Source organism: Zosterops lateralis (assembly GCF_965231275.1).
Source record: "Zosterops lateralis genome assembly, chromosome: 2".
NCBI classification, from domain to species: Eukaryota; Metazoa; Chordata; class Aves; order Passeriformes; family Zosteropidae; genus Zosterops; species Zosterops lateralis.
The window spans coordinates 13,974,786-13,993,780 of record NC_139763.1 but is presented as its reverse complement, the minus strand read 5'-3'; the positions used below and the strand labels follow the sequence as shown (position 1 = coordinate 13,993,780).

Sequence of the window (18,995 nt, the reverse complement as noted above, 5' to 3'; positions counted from 1 at the left end):
TCTTTGTAAGACAGTCAAAACAATTTTGAGAGTTAAGAAAAAAATCTCTGAAATTTCAAGGCCAGGTGTTTGAAAGTGATGCATATATCTCTAGTGGGAGATGAAATTTCTCTTTGAGAAATTTAAAACATGACACTGGGAGAAGTGCAGCTAAGCAACTGTTTTAACTCTGTTAATGGACACTAATAACTATGACAAACAGTGTATGAAAAGGGCATATTTGGCCTTTGATTCTCGTTTTGCTCAGAAGAACTGAGTGAACAACTATTAACCAATTTAATACTAAATTTAGAATTCTGTAAAAACAAAGCAAAAAAGGCCAAAAGATATCATAGTAGATGACAGCAAGAGAATTTGTGATGGATACTGTAGTACAAGTTCTTTAATGTTCAATTTTCCCGCAAGGGATTTCCTGTAAAGTGATACCACATATTAGCTGTACGTAATGCTTGTAAATCCTTCTTCTTAGCATTCTCTCTTTTTTTGTATCATTTTAGGCCTTTGCTTATAAAATTCAGGGCATGTTTATCCCTTTTCTGTCAGAGTGCTTTTGTAGAAATATTATTGTGGAATGAATTTGTTGGTTTTCTGAAAGCTTCAAGTGTATAATTTTTTTTCGTAGTCCACCCATACTACCTTGCCTTGTATGCGTTTAAGTTTTTTTCCAAATGTTTGTGTGTTTGGAATAGTTCCTTTATTGCACTGGATAGTCCTGTGAAATTCAGGTGGGATTTGGGTGCATAACCAACCACTGTGGTTCTCAGCACATGGCCAGTCATCTGAAAAGAGTCTTCTGTTGAGCAAAATCTTATTCCCTGCCTCCAGTGAGAGAGACTTGGAGGGTTTTCTTACAACTTTTCTGACAAGAGAGGGTTGAAAGAGGTGCCAAGTGATTGATCTTGTTGCAGGCATAGTTATGAATATTAGTTTTGTCAATTTAAAATCTAAACTTCATACCCATCAAGTCCATTATGCTTTGAAAATTGTGTGGACTGTATGTGTGTCAGTCCTCAGGAGATCATTCAGTGCTGTGGAATCCTGACCTTTTGTTAAACAGGGAGGATAATTTGCCCTGTATTAGTCTGTGTGCTCCTCTGCAGGACTCTGCTGATCTCTGTGGCATCAGCAGTCACTTCATTGTGTGACCCAGATGAAGTAGACAAAAGTTGTCTCTGGCTTTCTTGTGTAGTCCCCTAAGTGTGGAGACATTTGAGATAATAATCATAGGCTTGGGGGAGAAAAAATATGCTGTCAAAACTCTGATTTTTACCAGGGAAGGAATGCAATACTACAGCAATGGTCATCACAGCAAGAAGGCTGTGCAGAGCATTGGTTTGCTTTGCTGGTTGCAGGCAGCATGTATGGTGTGCTGCACCTACCTGCCCCTGAGAAAATACAAATGGGCAAGGGAGTTCTAGCAAAGGACTCAGCCCTTTTTGTACTAAAAACTAATGCACAGGAAAAAAGGAGTTTGCTCAAAAGGCTGAATATGGACAGCTTATAAGAGTATAAGCTGAGAAATAAAGGAAAGCTTCAAAAAGAATTTGACACAAATTTAGACATCCTCTCTTTTGTAAATTAATGCAGAGATCTGTTGCATTTTTTAAACTTTTCATCATGTTTCTCCTTTTGTTCTCTTTGCAGGCTGGGTTTGGCTATGGATTGCCAATTTCTCGTCTGTATGCGAGATACTTTCAGGGTGACCTTAAACTCTACTCAATGGAAGGCGTAGGTTCAGATGCTGTTATTTATTTGAAGGTATAAACTTCACCCTTTTATAAACTAGTAATGTATTCCAGGTTGTTTTTAGCAGGTTCTTTTCACTCTACAGCTTGTTTTCAATTTTTTTTTTCTATCTTTGACACTTTTACCTAAATCAGTTACATAAGATCCTAAACCCCAAGGTTATATCTGGCACTAATTTATTTGCTTTGATTTCTTTTCAGTCCCTGTGTTGGATTGTTTCATTTTGTTAATCTGTCATAAGTGGTGAATCTTGCAAGAACTGTAATGAGAGATAATTTTTGTTAATGCTTTTTGATTCTAAGTTTTGGCCACAATAGAAATGAGAAGACTGTTGGCCAGCTCCTGACTAGTAAATATGTTTTATTCTATGCAGTTGTTGATGCAATAGACTGTATTGATCCTGTTGTCATTTTCTGGGAAAGCCCAGGCTACTCAGGGGCTAAAAGCTGACACTGCTTGAATTCCATCAGGGAGTTTAAAAAAAGAGTGTATAGTTTGTGGCTTTGCACTGTCACTGTGCCTTGCTGTTTGTAGCAAGTGAGTTGTGGACTCCTCTGCTTCTGATGGGTTTGACCCTCCGCATGTGAGTGTGTGGAGGAAAATGGTCTGGCCTTTCTCAGAGGAAAAAGGGGGCCCAGGGCACTGAGCTGGGTCAGCCCCCACAGGTCGTTGTGCTGGCAGAGCCCAAGGGCATTGGGGAGGGGAAATGTTGGAGTAGCTGTCTGCTCTGTGCAGTGACAAATCTCACTAAAATGTTTCTGACCAAAAACCTTTTTCTTGGTATCTGTGTAGACACTACTCCCTGGAAAGAAGGGAAATATTTTTCAATGCTGTTATTTTCTTTTAACTTTGATTGGAACTTTGAATATAACTGGAGCTACTAATCACAGCTGAAGTATTTTCAAAGTGATGCTGTCACATGTAACTCTGGGATAACTGCGACGCTTGTTGGGTACAGAAATGAAATTGTAACTGTAGAACTCCCCAGAGTATCACCTTGCTCTTGTATTTCCAAAGATCCCTAACCATTGCTTTTGTTTTTCCATAGGCCCTTTCAAGTGAATCATTTGAAAGACTTCCCGTTTTTAATAAGTCAGCGTGGCGGCACTACAAGACCACACCTGAAGCAGATGACTGGAGCAATCCTAGCAGTGAACCAAGGGATGCTTCTAAATATAAAGCTAATCGATAATTTGCCACCTTTTGTCTCTGTTGGAGATGACCTCTGCATTCAGTATAAAGTCTCTGCTTTGTTCCAAAATCCTTCAAACCACAGTAGCTAATTACTTCCAAACAAAGACCTAATCAGGGCATTGAAAAATACTAAGAACAAAGTGATGATTGGGACTTAAAGGAAGGCACTGAGCACGTTTGGTATGTGAATCCTGTGTACTTCACCAGAATATGCTTGGTTGCTTCAGTCGTGCATTGACAAAAGGGATCGCACTGTGATTGCACTTAGGAACACAACAAAGTTGTAACAAAAAGATACTATTTGAAGTGGCCAATTGTTATTCCAACATAAGGATTGGTAAGGTGTGCAGAATCCCCTAAAGTGGTGAATAGTATCTTGCACAGCAATATGGTGTAAGAGAAAAATTCTAACGTAGTTAAACGTGTGCTTTGAAAATCCACTGTTCGCGGCATTTTGTATTGCACAGTGTCACCCCTAAGAGAAAATCCCTTTGAGCTCTTCAGATCTTATCTCTAGTGAGTTTATAAATGCGTAGTTCTAAAAAGGGTTGTGCAGCTTTAAACTGATGCTTTCTCCAAATTCTCAAACCCATTTGTCATGTGCATACAAAAGTTGTGTTGTTGTAAGACGGTAGGACTTCCACTTCTTGGTATGCACCTTAATGATTTTCTTGACACAGAAATGCATTTCTGTGTGTTTTTCCTTGTTTTGAGGAAAGCTCCTAAGTAGTTAGATCATCTCTCCGTACAAGAAATTCTGTTAATACGGGGCAGAGGTAATTCAATTTCCTATTTGCCTATCATTTTAGGGGGATTGGAGAGGGGAGAGAAATGCTGAGAGGCCAGACAGCCAGTCATACAAATGAATTTGCCTTAAGAGTGTTGGTTGCTTGAAACCTGATTAGTTTAAAACCTGTAAATAGTTTGCAAAGTTATTTATACATTCAACGTCTGACTACAGTCTGGTAACCTGAATTTGTAGTGTATATAAAGGTGTTGTACACCAGCTTTTGGAACGTGTTCATTGGTCTAAGTACATGAAACTGGAAATGCAGTAGAAATGGGAGGGACAAAATGTGGCCGGTACCTGGTTTAAGTTAAAAAATATCAAAGACAAAAAAAAATTCAAGTATTTTCCCCTTAAATTTATCATAAGGGTCATTGCTGACTATTAGAAAACTGTTCTTTACAAAGTCTTTGCCAAATGCTGTTTCTGATACTTTGGCCTTTCAGAAAAACCTGTGAAATTTAGAAGTTCTGGTGATTCATTAGTTGTGGCAATAAATAGATGAGTTGTAAGCAGCTCTGATGCACCCTCAGTTTCTCTTAGGTGTTTTGATATTTTTGGAAAGATAATAGAGATTTTAGCATGAAAAAATGAAACTTGTTTACTAAAATTTGGGGGAACTGTCCCTTTTGTCCTCCCCGTATTTATTTTTATAAAGAACTGATTTACTAGGGAAATGCTGAGAAATTCCTAGGTATTTTAAAAAAAGAAAAAGAATCTTAGTTTGACTTACCAATAGTACTTTGCACTTCATAGCACATTTCATTGAAGGATTATAAAGTGCTTTGAGCAATAAACTCCATAGAGCCCCATTTCTGAGGAGTCGGAAGTTCTTGCCTTGCCTGTCGCAGTGAGTTCCTGACTGGTGTGAGCAGTGGATGAGCTCGCAGGGCTCGGTCCCGTGGTGTTCCCACACACAGGGACTGGGATCAGCTGGGAGCACCCGGTCCTTGTCTCCATGGGCTGCTGCCCTTCCCTGCGGATCAGGGGGCAGCAGGGCAGCTGCTGAAGACTGTCCCCACAGGGCAGTGCTGCCCTCAGAGCCCCCTCTGCCAGCAGGCAGGAAGAGGAGGGGGCTGATGGGGCCCTCCCGTTCCCAAACCTGACTGGTTTGGCCCTGGCCAGAGGATCTCAGCAGGGCATGGGGAGGGTATGATGTGTGTGGCTCCAGAGCAGCGACTTCCCAGCACTGCAGGCACTGCTGCAAAGACAGGTTGTGCTCTTCAAGCAATACAGCTGGGGTGAAACCAGGGGAATGGTTTGACTGAAACACTAGTCGCAAGTCACATCTACTAAAATTTAGTCATTTATCTTCTGCCCCCACCTGTAACTTCCTACTGTTTCTAAAATTATTTCAAGTTGTGTATGTTTTATACTAATTGCAGAGGAGAGTTTGCTTGAAGATAGAAAATTGTGATGAAACTAGTATTTCCTGTTACATGTGGTCAGTTTTTTATAGAACATTACCCAAAACATTCCAAGGAATAAGGTAATCTGCATAAGAAACTTGAGTTTCAGCTTTTGTTAGAAATTGTATTTTGAAGTAGTAAATCCTGACCTGGTACTTGTTTTTGGCTGTCTCCTTACACATGACAAGGAGAGGGAACAGAAAGCAAAGGAAGGATGTTGACATACTGGACTTGTTTTCATGAGGTGAATGTAGGCCATGGGAGCCATGGGATGTAAGCCATGGAAATGTGAACAAAAGCTGAAGACACTGTGGAGGACGTTATGGTCTATTAGTGATGTCACTTCTTGATCCACTAAAACAACTGTCTGACTTTCAGGATTGGAGTGCTCCAGTACTTGAAAACTGAACTCCCCTGAAATGATACCCATTTCCAAGAGCCCTGAGCTTGTACAAACACCTCAAAGCAGCAGAGTGGAGCACAAGGAATTAATTTTCTGTCCATTCCCCAAGATCTTTTTGGGGGCATTAAAATGAATATGAGAGAGAAGCAACATTTCCTCTCTCAGTCCAGGCAGCCTGTGCTTTAGTGGCAATCCCAGGTGTGCCATCAATTGTTCTCCACTCACTGTCCTTATGCCACGTTTCTACACAGGGGTATTAGTCTGAAAACTGTTCTAGGAAGCAGCAGCAGCAGACTTCCAACTAGGAGAGGGTTTGAAAAACAGGGCTGTGCCTGAAGAATGAGCATGGCTGGATTTTTAATGTACGTGACTGCTTTAACTACAGATACTGATTTTTTTCAGTTACTTCTACCTTTGATTGGAATCTCTTATAACTATGTTTTAATATCTTGGGGCTGTTAATTCCAAACTTTCTGATGATACAAAAGTATATTTCATTATTATGAATTTCAGAGTTATGGCCTGCTGATGTCATTGCTACCTGCTTGTCTTGGCTTACAGGACACACAGATGCAAAAAATGTTTTCAGTGAAAATGTTCCTTACTTGTTGTGTTTAGTGATTAACAAACTGAACAAGAGACGTTTGCTCCTTGATTCTTCCTGAGAATTTACAAACAACTTCTGTATGTCACAGTGTAACAAATAGTTTGCTTTTTGTCCGTTGTGCATTTTTCTGATGTGTCTTGAATGTAATTTTATTAATCCCCTGCCTAGTTTAATACTAATAGATATAGAAGTCTCTCCAAATCATGTACATATTTGTGCTCCCTGCTTTTCTAGGCTTTGTTTCGAGGCAATAAGGGGTCCTTCAGAGTCTGGACTTGATGAGAAATATTCAGAAGATACCAAAATGCTTCTTTTGCAACTCAGGTGCAGTCTTTGCCTGTGTAATTGACTGTGATCACTTAGAAGAGTGCAGAGAAAGTCTTTGTCCTGCTGCAGTTGGTGCTACCTCTTGGGCAGTGCTTAAAGCAGGTCCATTGGCACATGCTTAAAGAATATGGATATTAATTGTAGTGTTCTTGGAAAACTCAGGCTACTTTTTGGCTATGAAAGGCTACATTTGCTGTTGCAACTGGGTAGCATTCTTTTCTTTGTCCTCAGTAACATTTGCTTTGAAACAGCTGTTCACTTCCTCCAAGAAGTGAGCAAGAGTGATCTTCAGTGCAATCTCCTGTTCACCTCCACCCAGACATAGTATTTAAGGTGATATATTGACATGGAAGAGGTTTCCTCCCTCCTCACATTATTAATAGGTACCTCTAGATCCTTATGTGTGAGGTGCTGCAAAAGTGGTCAAGATTAATGACAGTAATTCTGTAGAAAACAGCCTAAATGTTTAGTGTTAGTATTTATCTTGAGAATAACCAAGCCCCATTGTACAGTGTTCCCTTTCCTTGCTTGTTTCCAGGTTGCCGTGGTTTTTGGTAGCTCTTCCTTGCTTCTTCCTGCCATACACACCTGTCTAGGGATGAACATATGTAAATATGTTTTTCTTGAAGAGAATATGATGGCACATGGCAGAACAATGTGTTACTGACTTCAGAGGTTGAGTTTGTTCACAAATGAGGAACGTAGCTATAAATTGTATAGGGACTTCAGGGCTGAGTCTTGCAAATACTTGCACAAGTCAACAGTGTATGAGAAGAATGCCACTTAAATGAATCTGTTCTCAGGATTGGGACTCAGGCTGTTGATATTACTTTGAAACCATGAAGATTTGTGTAACTGAAGTGGCTTTCTAATTAAAAATAAATAAGAAAATTTAAAGTTCATGTGCTTTAATTGCAGTATTATGTTGCCTTAGAAGTCCTCAGAAATCAGCATAGAGAACTTGTTTGCTTCTTAAATCTGGAGGGGTTTTCATGTAGTACTAGAGGGATTGATGAGTGTATGATAATTCTGACATTGCTTCTGGTGTTAATTGCTTTATTGAATTTTTCCTTTGAATTGAACTCTGCCAAGAGGTGTTGGACAGTCCTTTGAAATCCATGCCCTCTGTAGATCACATCAGGCAGAGGCAGTTTCCAGGCAGTGCCCTCGGTGCTCTCAGCCCTGCGGCAGGGATTGTCCTCAGGGACCTGCAGGCTGGCTCACCTCACGTGGGAGGTGTGCTGACCCTGCACTGGGGTGTGATGAGCTTGTCCTGTGGGTAGAAAGGAAATCCCTTTGTTCCCAAAGTCAGGTATGGGACAGCTCTTCCTGGTGAGCTGCTCTGTGTTGCACTTGGCATCCACGAGGGAAAAGGGTCTCAGGATGCCTTTGCTCTGAGGTGGCATCGATTGAGGCCACTGAACCTGTAATGGAGGAGTGAGAAGTTCATTTGTCATGAGATTACTTGGCAATATTTTAAGTTTATTTTTGAATCTTCTGTAACTTGTCTTGTTTCTAGTCCATTGCCTGTGTATTTGACTTGTGTATACTCTTCCTTTTTTCTTTCTGTGGCTGACAAATAAAATGACATAAAAACTACATGTTGACATTTTTAAGGGACTGGTTTGGTTTCACCCAATATGGAGCTCAGTTTGTGATTCGGCAGTCCAAGGTCAATTTCTCAAATGCCTACAGAGGGGCACCTTCAGAGAGCTGCGCTTTGGAGCTCAAGAGGAATTTTAGCATATGAGCAGCTTTTGTGTTTGGGTTTTTTTGTGCTATATAAACCTCCCAAAAGCTAATTTTCAGATTATTCTTGACAGCCAAAATAGCTGTTGGAAACAGATATATAACACCCAAGGCTTTCTACCTTGAAATTTCTTTAGCATTTCATGAAGTTTTATATGCATTCCTAAGTTATTCAAGAAAATGAAAAAACCCAAAGTTTGTTACCAAGCAATTCCAGAGCAGGAAAATGCTTGGGGACCCATCTTGTTTGGCTCGTTAGCTTTCTTATTAAGTAATAAATGAGGCTCCAGATGGCCAGAATTTTGCTAGAACTGAGATAATTTTCTTTCAGATGAAGAATTTATTTTAAAACTTCAGCTGAGAAGAAATCTGTGTTGTACTTTCTCACTGCTTACCATTTGCCGTGACGGGGTATTCACAGGAGCTGAGTAGCTAATTAAGTAAGTAGCTCAAAATTGCAAAATGTGTCAGCATGTACCACATATTTGACAGTTGCTGCCTGTAGAAGATAAAGCAAACAGTTGCAGCAGCAGTATAATGAAGATTTATGGCTTTAGGACACAAGCATATGTGGGAGAACAATTTGTAATAAGGGATCAGTTTCTTGTTATACAATTCCTGCCTTTTTTAGATGGCTGTAGACTTACTCAGTACTTCAATTTGTTGTTTTCAGTGGAAGGAACTCTTGCAGTAGACAGTTTTAAAATGAAGTGAGACATATAAAACATGTCAGGCATGCTTGATAGGAAAAAATAAACTTTTTTTTTAATGTCAGATCAGTTTATATTCATGATCTAACTCAGGCTGGTTTTACTTTAAGCTTTTGCACCATCTTCTCTGGGAGTTACACGGCTTGTAGTAAATAATGCCTGCTGTGTGTTGTCTACAAGCAGCAGCCATTTAAAAATCGTGTCACAGCAATCCCAAAGTCCTTTTGCATCCTAGTGACTTGCTTAATTTTTGTATGTCTTTGGCCCAAGCTGCTCTCCTCATGCGTCTCTCTTCATTCAAAGGCACCAGGTACATCACTGTGCTTCCAGTGTGCAGCTGGAGCCAGCATTTGAACATTGTAAAGGATTTCCATTTTGATCCGCCACGGTGGATTCTTTTCCTGAAATTAATAAATGTGCCGGTACCTGCAATACACTGATTTAAAAGATCATTTTCAGAAGAAAGCTTCAGTTCTGCCTGTTTTCTAGGTCACATGTTGACTGTTTCAGTATTTGGAAGCTTTCAGAGGAGTTTCATTAACGTGGTTGTGGAAGCTGGCAGTCCTGGCAGACTCAGGCCTGTGGGTGTACAAGGCTGCCCCTGAGCATCTCTCTTGCCTGATCCAGTTGGCTCTTCACCCTTTAGTTAATAAATCTCTTTTTAGACATGGAATGCTTGATATGAGGTCTTCGGGGTGGTGGAGGTCCAACACTTGAGGCATGGTCAGGTTTGCACTGAGGTAAAGGAACCTGGTTCTGTGTGTGTGCCAGGTGTGAGTCACGGCTGTGTGGTAGTTTTTGTCTGTTGTTGCACTAAAGGTTTTTCCCCCAGGGAAACAATTCTTCCTTCCTGGTTTTCAGATCCAGGTGTCCCTTAAGTGGATGGGTCTGTGGTCAGTGTGATTCAGCACTTGGAAACTGCCTGCTAAAACTGCTGGGTCCTGCATGTTAAAATGGACAAGGCTGGCACTTAGAAACTATTTCACAAATAGCCATTTGTGATGGGTGAAGAGACTGTAGTTAGGCTTTGTTCTGGTCTTTTGGAATGCATTTTGTCTTGCTGTTAGTGTTCAAATACATAATGTATCTTTTGGGTTCTTGGTAAACAGTTGGGTAAAACATGCAAGAAGGTATCTTGGGTGCAAGGTATCTCTGTAGGGTGCAATTTCATTCAGGTCAGAACGGCTGGAGTCAGTTCTGCTGATGGCATTGTACAACCACCACTCATTGCATAATGGCTGGGTTTTAATTAGCTCCTATGTGGTTTAGCTCTACATTCCTAATGACAAATTGATTTGACTTCCCTAAGTGGAAATGCAAAGGTGTCAGAATAGAGGTGTTTGACCTCCTAGCATTATTTTTTCTTTTATTTCTTTAAAAGATACAGACTCTGAGCTTGTGTGTTTTCTGACAGTTCGTGTTCTCCCTGTGGCTGTGATACAGGTGTGTGCTGTGGGGTCATTTGAAGAAAAGGTTCTCTTGAGGAGGAAAAAGGAAATTAAAACAAACCACCCAAGATCTGTGATGCTGTTTGAATTATATTTAATTTGGAACCAGCTATTCTGGGGCATTTTGTTAGTTCTTAAACAGGATATGGCTTTATGCAGTTTTGTTTGCATGTGAACAATATGAATATTTAAAATGTTAGGTTGGTTCTTTTCTGGAATAAATGCACTCATTTGTGAGAGGCCTTTTAGATAACCAAGGGGGGATGAGTGGAACAAATGAAAATTTCCCCCAAGGGATAGCTTCCCATTTTGTTTTGGTATTTGGCTTTTAATGACATATCACAGAAGTGCAAGCTCAGGACACTGGTAAAAATGAAGCTCATTAACTTTTAAAGTGATGATATAAACTATGTTAAGTATGGCCAAGTAGCAGAGTAACTGGATCCCTACTGGTTAATGTGTTAGTATGGAAATGAAAAAGCTGGAGCCCAGTATGGTGTGTAGAACATTAGAATAACATCCCCTGTTGGTAATCAGAGCTGGTGACTTGTAAAGAGCAGGTTATAATTATTCTGCTCTTACTGAGCAGATGATGCCTTTGCAGTTCACAGTCACTTTATTTTATGGAAAAGCAGTGTTTGTAGAGAAATATGATTAGAGAGTCACAGGAATACAGTAAAAAAAAAACCCACAAAATGTGCTGAAGAGGACATAATTTATTCTATCAAAGCTATTTCTAGAATTTGAAATATGTGTGAGGCTTGATGTGCACATGCAGCCTGGTTGGTGCCACCAAGGAGGATTTTCCCTTTAAGTGTTCCTGCTGTCATGTGCTTAGGCACAGGAATAATTGTTTTGAGATAATGGAACATTTTTGTCTTGATTAATCCCATTAAACATTAAAAAAAAAATTAAATTGTGTTTGTTTGAAAGGCAAAACTGCCTCACCTGGCTCAGAACTTGCAGTTCCCTGTTCCTTGTTGAAGCAGGGATTAATGCTGCTGGAGAGAGTATCTAAAAGGGGACAGAGATACCAGGTGGGAAAGAACTGTTTGAACTGGCCATGAATAACTGCTGGGGCAGGGGAGTTCAGGTCTCATATTTGAGGAACTTTGTAACATGGGAGCCTGCTGCATTCCCCAGGGAGATCTGGCAAACACACTTGTCCTGGGAAGAACCTCAGATTTTGCTGGAGTCTCAGTCCCACATTTCCCAATTAGCACAGTTCAAGTGCATGTCCAAAGGCTTTCAGTTATTTTTATTTCAGTCTATCTCTGTCTCTTCTTCCCTCAGGCAGAGCCATGAAGCAGTGGCCTTGATTTCCATTTGGATTAGAAATGTTAATGCTGCCCTTCCTTACACCAGGAAAGGGCCTTCCCTTTGCAAAGAAAAGGGCAGAAAATACCAGTGTGTGTGTGCTTGTGGGACACGTGTTCTGTTTTGAGAGGAAAGCAATCTCTTGTCAAAATCCAATCAGAAGAGGAGTTCTTAAGATGGTTTGGTACTTGAAAGGATCTCCATGCAAGAGGCAAAGCCCTGGCTCCATTTTCTGCCTCATTTTCAGCTGTTCTGTGAGAAGGTCAGGGAGTTATGTGCTGTCACACAGGAGACTTACCATGATGGTTTGGTACCTTTTGCAAGCAAATTTACTGTGGCATCAAACCCTTCCTTCCTGCTCAGCTGACAGGCCCAGTGTTGGTTCAGTGGCTTGTTCATGAGGGATTTGCTGTGAACCAAAACAAGGGTCCCCTCTGGGCTGGGCTGTACAAGTGGATCTCTCTCCTATGGATCTACCAAGGCACTGCTGAAAACAGACCCTAATCCATCTTGGATGATACGGGTAACCTTATATTATCTGGGAGCGTTTTGGTGTGGACTCTGTGTCATTAAATAGTTTCTCTCCTATGTTCAATGACTGAAATTTGCTTATTCTGTAATTAAAGATATCTTGGCTAGGAAGTCTTGAGCCTCCATTCGCTGTTTCAGCTTCTCCCTGCAGGACTGTTGAATAAATAATCTTTAGAGCTGCTACAAGTACCGACTTCTTACAGAAAAGACAAGTGGGAAAGAGCAAAGCAGGAATATTCGTACACCAGACTGAGTTGGTTCAAGGAAGAGTCAAGTCCAAAAGCCAGCATCAGGATTTGTCCCTGTGGCTCATGTTTGCTGCTGCAGTTTTCCATGTGGCACAGCCATACATCATATTGGCACCCACAAGAGCAACTCAGTTGCTGCTGGGGATGGTTTTCATCCAAGTGGAACCTGAATGGCTGCAAAAGCACCGTTTCTTTCTTCCACTTTGAAGTAATTTAAATAGTGGCTCCTGATCCCTCTGTGCTGAGGACAGGGTAAAGAAGGTATCAGACTTGCTGATGTCTAATGCTGCACCTTTCCAGCTGGGACAGCACTTCTCCACCTTCACCCACATCTTTCTGGCTGCAGGGTAAAGGCAAGGAGAGGCGATTCTGTTTGTGCAGAGAGCAGCAGAACTCAAGCAGCAGCACTCTGGGCATCTTGCCAGAGCTGCTCCTGTGGCTTTGTGGGGGCATAAAGCCCCCAAGGATGGGGATGACAGGCACTGTGCCATCAGTGGGGTTTTCTCTGCAGGTTGTGTTCACGTGTCCAAAGATGCAGTAAAATGAAGGGGAGAGGCAGCTGTGTCTGTTATACACTTTATTGTTCATGTGGAGCTTGGCTGATAAATAGGACTAAATTAAAGCAACACTTGTGAAAAGGAAAACCCAACCATGACTCAGAAGTGCAAAATTGCCTTCCATGTGTCCAAGACATCATGAGAGTGGTTTGCTAGAGACAGCACATGAACGTACCAGCAGGGCAAAGGCTTCAGCTTAGTGATATCCTAAATGCACACAAGACACCTGGTACAGAATATGGCTTTGTTGCTGGGTAGCCACCTACGACCCTGAGAAACAGCTTCTGTTAAGAACAGGTCACTGGCAAGTTTTCCTCTAGTTCCCATTTACAAGTCGTGGTGCTGTCTCCACTCAAACCACTGAGCAAGGGCTGCTGAACAGTAAGTGCTAGGAAAGTAAAATGAAGCAAAAAAAAAAAAAAAGTAAAAGCCAAGAAGAACAAATCCTTGCCCACCTCCATTGCATTTGGACATGGCTCGTCTATCAACAGCACCAGTAGAAGCAGGCAGTTGCTGTGGTGGTGGAGTGGTTTGTGATGGGAAGACTAAGACTTGCAAAGGATCAGAAAAACTAACAAGTGCATCCCAGGTATGAAATTACAGTAAAAGGTTGCCTAAGGCTGAGAAAGGTCTCAATGGCATCGTCCCGTGGGACACACAGCTGGCAGCAGCTGGAGCAGCTGCGGCTTTGTACATTGCACCCTATTTCCTGCTCACCTGTTTTTGCAGCTCTGTGAAGGAACTAGCTTGACCCCAGAGAACAAAGTGCACAAGATGCTGCGTACTTGGTCTTGTGGGAGTCTGAGAAGTGTCTGGCAAAATGTTCCCAAAGAAAAATCAGTTACCTTATAGTGGAGGAAGGATGAAAGCACTAGGGAGTGAGCAGAGTGTGGAGTTAATCTGGTGCCTGGTACCAAGGTCTGTAATTTACTTGCCTAGAAGAGTATCTGGAAAGGAGTCTACCTACCAGCCAGGTCACCCAGCAAGGTAGGACAGCAGCTGGGGAGGGTGCTGCTGCCAGCAGGCACAACCACCCCACATGCTCAGGCATCTTGGTCCCTTAGTCTTTTTCCAGGAGCAACATGGAGCCCTGCCTCCCCCAGCACTGTCTGTGCAGGGAACCAGCAGGTGCTGACTGGTGCTGTCTTGCTGCGTTTACAATTCCAGGCAGCAGTGGCACAGGAGTGATTCTGCAGCTGCAGCCCCTTCCTGGGCTGCCCGAGGCTGTGCCCAGCAGGCTGCCTGTGAGACAGGGGCAGAAGCAGCCTTGACCTGCTGGCCTGGCACCGAAGCTGCTGCTGGGCTGGAGAGCCTCAAAACGTGCCTGTGTGCTGAGGCAGCTGTGCCAGGCAAGCTCGGGAGCCAAACAGCATCCATCAGTGGCACAGCCCCACCACAGCACTGGGGGTTTCCTGCAGCTGTGGGGCAGAGCAGCCCCAGGGCTCAGGAATCCTGCCAGCTCCTGCAGCCACCTCAGCAGGTGCCAGCTTGAAGGACTGAACATAGAACCAGATGTCAGGCAGGACCGGCTTTGCCAACTAGGAAGACCAGCATTGAGGGGAGAGCTTCACCTCTGCTACCCTCTCTTTCTGCTTGGGGCTGTACAGGTGTCAAGGATGAAGAAAGAAAATAGCTGTGCCTAATCCTGCTCAGAAAATTTCCTTTGTTTTTTTTTCCATTTTTTTCCCCTCCATATTAGTGTAGAGGAAATACTGTGGGATCCTCTGCAGGGGCAGTGTGTCTGTGAACACATCTTGTTTAGAGTTTGATAAGTTTAACTGGCTGAAAACCATGTGACAATAGCACTGTTTGCTTGTCATTTACTGATACATAGCTGGGAGCAGCAGGTTATCCTAGGAGGCCACATCCCAAGGCCTTGGGATATTTTTATAATTCACCAGTAAAAACCATCAGCTTCTTCAAACTGTCTCGTTTCCAATACCACCATATTCCAGCTAGGGCTGTCTTTTCATTTACTTTCTTGCCTTCAACGTGCAAAGGCAGGGAGCAAACCAGAAGTGATTAGGCAGCTGTTCAGGCACTAGAAACATGGAGAGTGATTTGATAAAGCAAAACGCCCAACTCTTTACATACACCCCACACCGAGGCGTGGTCAACAAGCAGCACTGAGTCTGTTCAATGGATTTCCACCAACTTGCCTGGAGAGCTCTTCATTTCAGTGTACGATTTGGGCTCTGGGGCAGATGTTATTCCAAAGGAAAATCCAACTTTATTCCCTGTTTCTCAACATATTTGCTGCAGCAGTGCCATTCCTTCATGTGCCAGAAGAGCTCAAGGTTAGCAGGGTACAACTGTATCTTCTCTCTGGAGGCTGCAGCCAGCACTTCTGTGTGCTGGGTCTGGATCAGGAGCCAGCTGAGCTCCTCCTGCCAGCCCCCCTCGGTGCAGAGCTCCCAGGGGCCTGGCCTGGAGCAGCAGCTGGAAAGCAGCAAGACAGGGGCAGGAACTTGCACATGGGTGTGTTTTTCTGTCAGTCCCCGGGGCTGTGCCTGGCAAATGCTGCTGGCTGGGCCTCCAGCACCGTGAGGGAATGGGGATGGGATAAGCTCTTCCTGAGATCTCCCTTGCTGTGCTCCAGTTCATTTTTGACATCTTCCAGAGCACAATCCCTGCTGTCAGTGATACCCCTGGTGTTCCTCACACTTCTCCCCATCCAGTGGTTGAGTTCATAGCTTGTTCTTCTGTCCCATGGTTAAAAAAATATATATTTTATTTCTCATCCTCATCTCCCTCACTCATGCTGCTGAGGGAGGCAGAGGCAGCTTTTGGAGAAGAGGGAGGGGAGGTCTTATTGATGACCCAGGGTGGAGATGGAGAACGGGATGGAGAGCGGCCTCGTGTAGGACTGCTGTTGGGGCTCTGCCGGGGAGAAAAAGCCTGGAGCATTCGGCCGCTTCGTTCCTGGAACATCTGCTTCTGCAAAAGCAAAGTGAAAAGATGCTCTTTGAGTAGTGCAGAGGGCAAGGCTGTGGGCAGGCAGGGGCTGCACTCTGCCTCTCACTGGGGAGTGAGCAGGGAGCCAGAACCCTGGAGCATGGCTGGTTTACCTCTGCTGTGCTCATGATAACCTGGTCCTTGCATGCAAGTTTTTTACCTCAGCTGGGCCACCCCCAGTGTGAGGACACTGTGTGTACTGGACTGAGCCACACACAGGGGACTCCCTTTGTGGTTTTTGTTGGTCACACTCTTGCCTTCAAAGGTTGGTTTTCTGCCTGAACACCCAACATTCCTAGTTCCCATAGCCTTTTCCTTCTAGAATGTTGGGAAGGACCACCCCTCTCCTCCTGAGCTTCCTGGCTTTCCCAGCCTTTATTCCTCTGTCCCTTCTCAAGGGAGACAGCCTGGTGCCTGCCAAATAGTGGCAGCCACTTCCCCAGCTCCCTGGAGCAGGCAAGACCCAAACCCATAAATTGAGGGTGGGAATGTCAGAATTCAGGTGTCTGTTGAAAAGAGAAAACACTTGCAGGCTCTATGTTCTGCTTGGAGCTTTATTGTCACTTTTGCTTTGTAAAGATGAGTGCAGGCCTGCCAGAGCTGGTGAGGTGGAGGAGACACCTCTGCAGTCAAGCAGTTTGCTACACTAAGGCAAGTGCCTCTACTCATTAGCGGCAATGCGGCCTTGGTCATGCTGGGTTATGGAAGACGTGGTAGGTGCTGTGCAGCTGCTGAAGGCTTCACATGGAATATGCCAAATCCGAGTACCCTGCTGCTCCTCTTGGGGATGGGGAGCAAGTCTCAACCTTGGCTGGAGAATTGGCAGGTGAGTCACAGGTGATTCTTGGCTGAAAGGAAGATCCAGCCCCGAAAAAGTTAAGTTACCACTCAGGTCTGAGAGGAAAATACTTGTGCAGAACGTAGGGATTTGCCTGTCTGGGCATCTGCAAACTTGATCTCAGCTAAGTTTTAATCTTGTTCCTATTTCCCTTCCCTCTGCAGTGACTCTGCTCTGTGCTGACACAGAGTATCTGGCTGCCCATCTTGCTCTTTCTCCTCCTCCTCTTTGAAACTCAGTATTCCCTGCCAGCAGAGAGGCAGATGCTGGTTTCCCCCTCAGGCTTCTGGCTGTTTGCTAAATCCCAGGGCTTGAAACTCAAGCACAAATACTGAATTTAGCTGTTCCTCTGTGACCTTCCTCTCCTAATTTACATCTTCATCGCATTTGCCTTTATTGACTTAGTTTTAGGGCCTGGATGTTGCCACAGTGCAGAATGGCAGAACAGTTCCTGCCTGGAGCTACACTTAGCAAGGCTCCCGAGCATAAAGCCTCATATGTGTAACCTAGCCCTGCACTACTGCTAGGTCAAAATTAGTCAAGTCTTCCTAAAATCTCAATAGTTAGCAGATGGTGGTTGCTCCTGATAGATGGTGCCAGGAAGCATTTGGATGGAGGAGGATTTCTGCACCTGAGAACTGCCCCAGAGCCTATTTACAATTCAGTGGTAGGGGGACAAAATTTCTCTTTAGAGCACAGAAATGTGAGGTTCTGCTGGCTTGTTTCACCTTCTCACTCAAGATAATCCCCAAGGAAAAAAAAAAAATAACCCATGTTTGAAATATCTTTTTCCTGGCCAATCAAAAAACTTTGACTTCCTTCTGTCACTTCAAACAACTCAGTGGCACAGTGGTGCTCTGTGGTGGTTTGGCAGCAGTGCTGGAGGACATCCAAGTGCCCCAGCCTGGCTTGGCCTGCACCATCCCATGTGGCAGCGAGTACCTGACTGTGCCTTAGTCACAGAGGCCAGGGATGGAAAGGGGAATCCCACCTTCCTGCTAAAAGTCCCTCAGCCAGGCTGTAGGACACCTGCTTCCCAGGCCTTCAGTGAAGAGTTTGTTGCTTGAACAAACTGATGCAGCCACACCTTCAGCAGGGCAAGTACCCAGCCATTTCACGATACCTGCCTTAGTGCTGGACCCACCAGGCTGGTGGCCAAAGCCACAGCTCTGCAGGAGGAGGTGGTGCCATTCACTGCCTCACAACACCTCTTCCTCTCCAGCTGTGCCCTATCAGGGTCAGTAAGCCATGCCCTTTGCAGGCGAGGAGCTCTTTGGGCCATTGGGTGCTGAAGAAGTGGAACAAGTGTTAATGGCTTCCTAGGAGTGTTGGAGGGTTAGACAAGGCTGGATGCACTGTGGTCCTTTACCAGAGGTAGGGAAATAATTTCAAAGCCTTGATTCAAGCAAGTTCAGGTACACCCAACCAGCTTAGGGTTTGTTTTTGGCAAGCTCGCTACTGGGAAAAAAATATTTTGCCTGTTTCTGGATTTTACTGCCTGCGTGTTGGTGCCCCTTTGTTTTTTACAAAGCAAGTGCCAGCTGGGTGTTAGAGAAGGCTTCTGCTTTTGAGCTGCTGACTGTTCCAAGGCCATTTTAGGTCCAGGCTGCAGACAGGTGGTGTGGCCTAAACACCATCCCCAGGTTCCAGTTGCAACCTGTCTTACCTGAGCCCCTGCTGATGTCTGAGATGATTCAGCTGCTTGGAAGGCAACCTTCTCCAAGTGCCCCCATGTGCTGAGCAGGGGGAAGCCAGCCCCTTGGGGGGACATTTCTGAGAGAGACTGGCACAGAAACCCTGCCCTGTGATCTGTGCTTTCACTGACCTCAGCTGTAGGTGCCTGCTGTGTGTCTGAGAGGAGCTGGAATGGACACCTGCACCATGGAGTGGTGTCTCTGCCATCAGACCCTGCATGCCAGTCTGTGTGGTGGTCCTGTCTCACATCACAGAAAAGCTTCATGCCACACTAATCATTGTTTCTGACCTCTCTGTGACTCTCTTGCAGAAAACATATGTGCAGGGGATTGCACAGGTGGGCAAAATTGTCAATGAATTACAGACATTTAGACATTTGAAAACTGACATTTTGACCTCTCTCACAAACAGGCATTTTTTGTGGGTTACATGGCCCTTACTTTTAGAAAATTGATGCTAGCATAAAGTATATTA

The 18,995-nt window shown here is 43.9% G+C and overlaps 2 protein-coding genes across 3 annotated transcripts in view; one reads left to right on the top strand and one right to left on the bottom strand.

The window, feature by feature from the left end:
• Positions 1 to 4,239, top strand: part of PDK3 (pyruvate dehydrogenase kinase 3) — a 60,570-nt gene extending 56,331 nt beyond the window's left edge. The window contains exons 10-11 of the mRNA XM_083884905.1: positions 1,645 to 1,758; positions 2,795 to 4,239. Of these exons, the coding sequence (XP_083741031.1) occupies positions 1,645 to 1,758; positions 2,795 to 2,938 (258 nt within the window). The 3' untranslated portion in view covers positions 2,939 to 4,239. The remainder of the gene's footprint in view (positions 1 to 1,644; positions 1,759 to 2,794) is intronic.
• Positions 4,240 to 4,660: 421 nt separating this feature from the next.
• The window catches only part of PCYT1B (phosphate cytidylyltransferase 1B, choline), a 39,986-nt gene continuing 25,651 nt past the window's right edge, over positions 4,661 to 18,995 (bottom strand). The window contains exon 8 of one of the 2 annotated variants that reach the window (XM_083884906.1): positions 4,661 to 15,970. In XM_083884906.1, the coding sequence (XP_083741032.1) occupies positions 15,764 to 15,970 (207 nt within the window). In that variant the 3' untranslated portion in view covers positions 4,661 to 15,763. Of the gene's footprint in view, positions 15,971 to 16,519; positions 16,837 to 18,995 lie in introns of those variants that run through there. The other variant, XM_083884907.1, reaches the window with a different exon arrangement.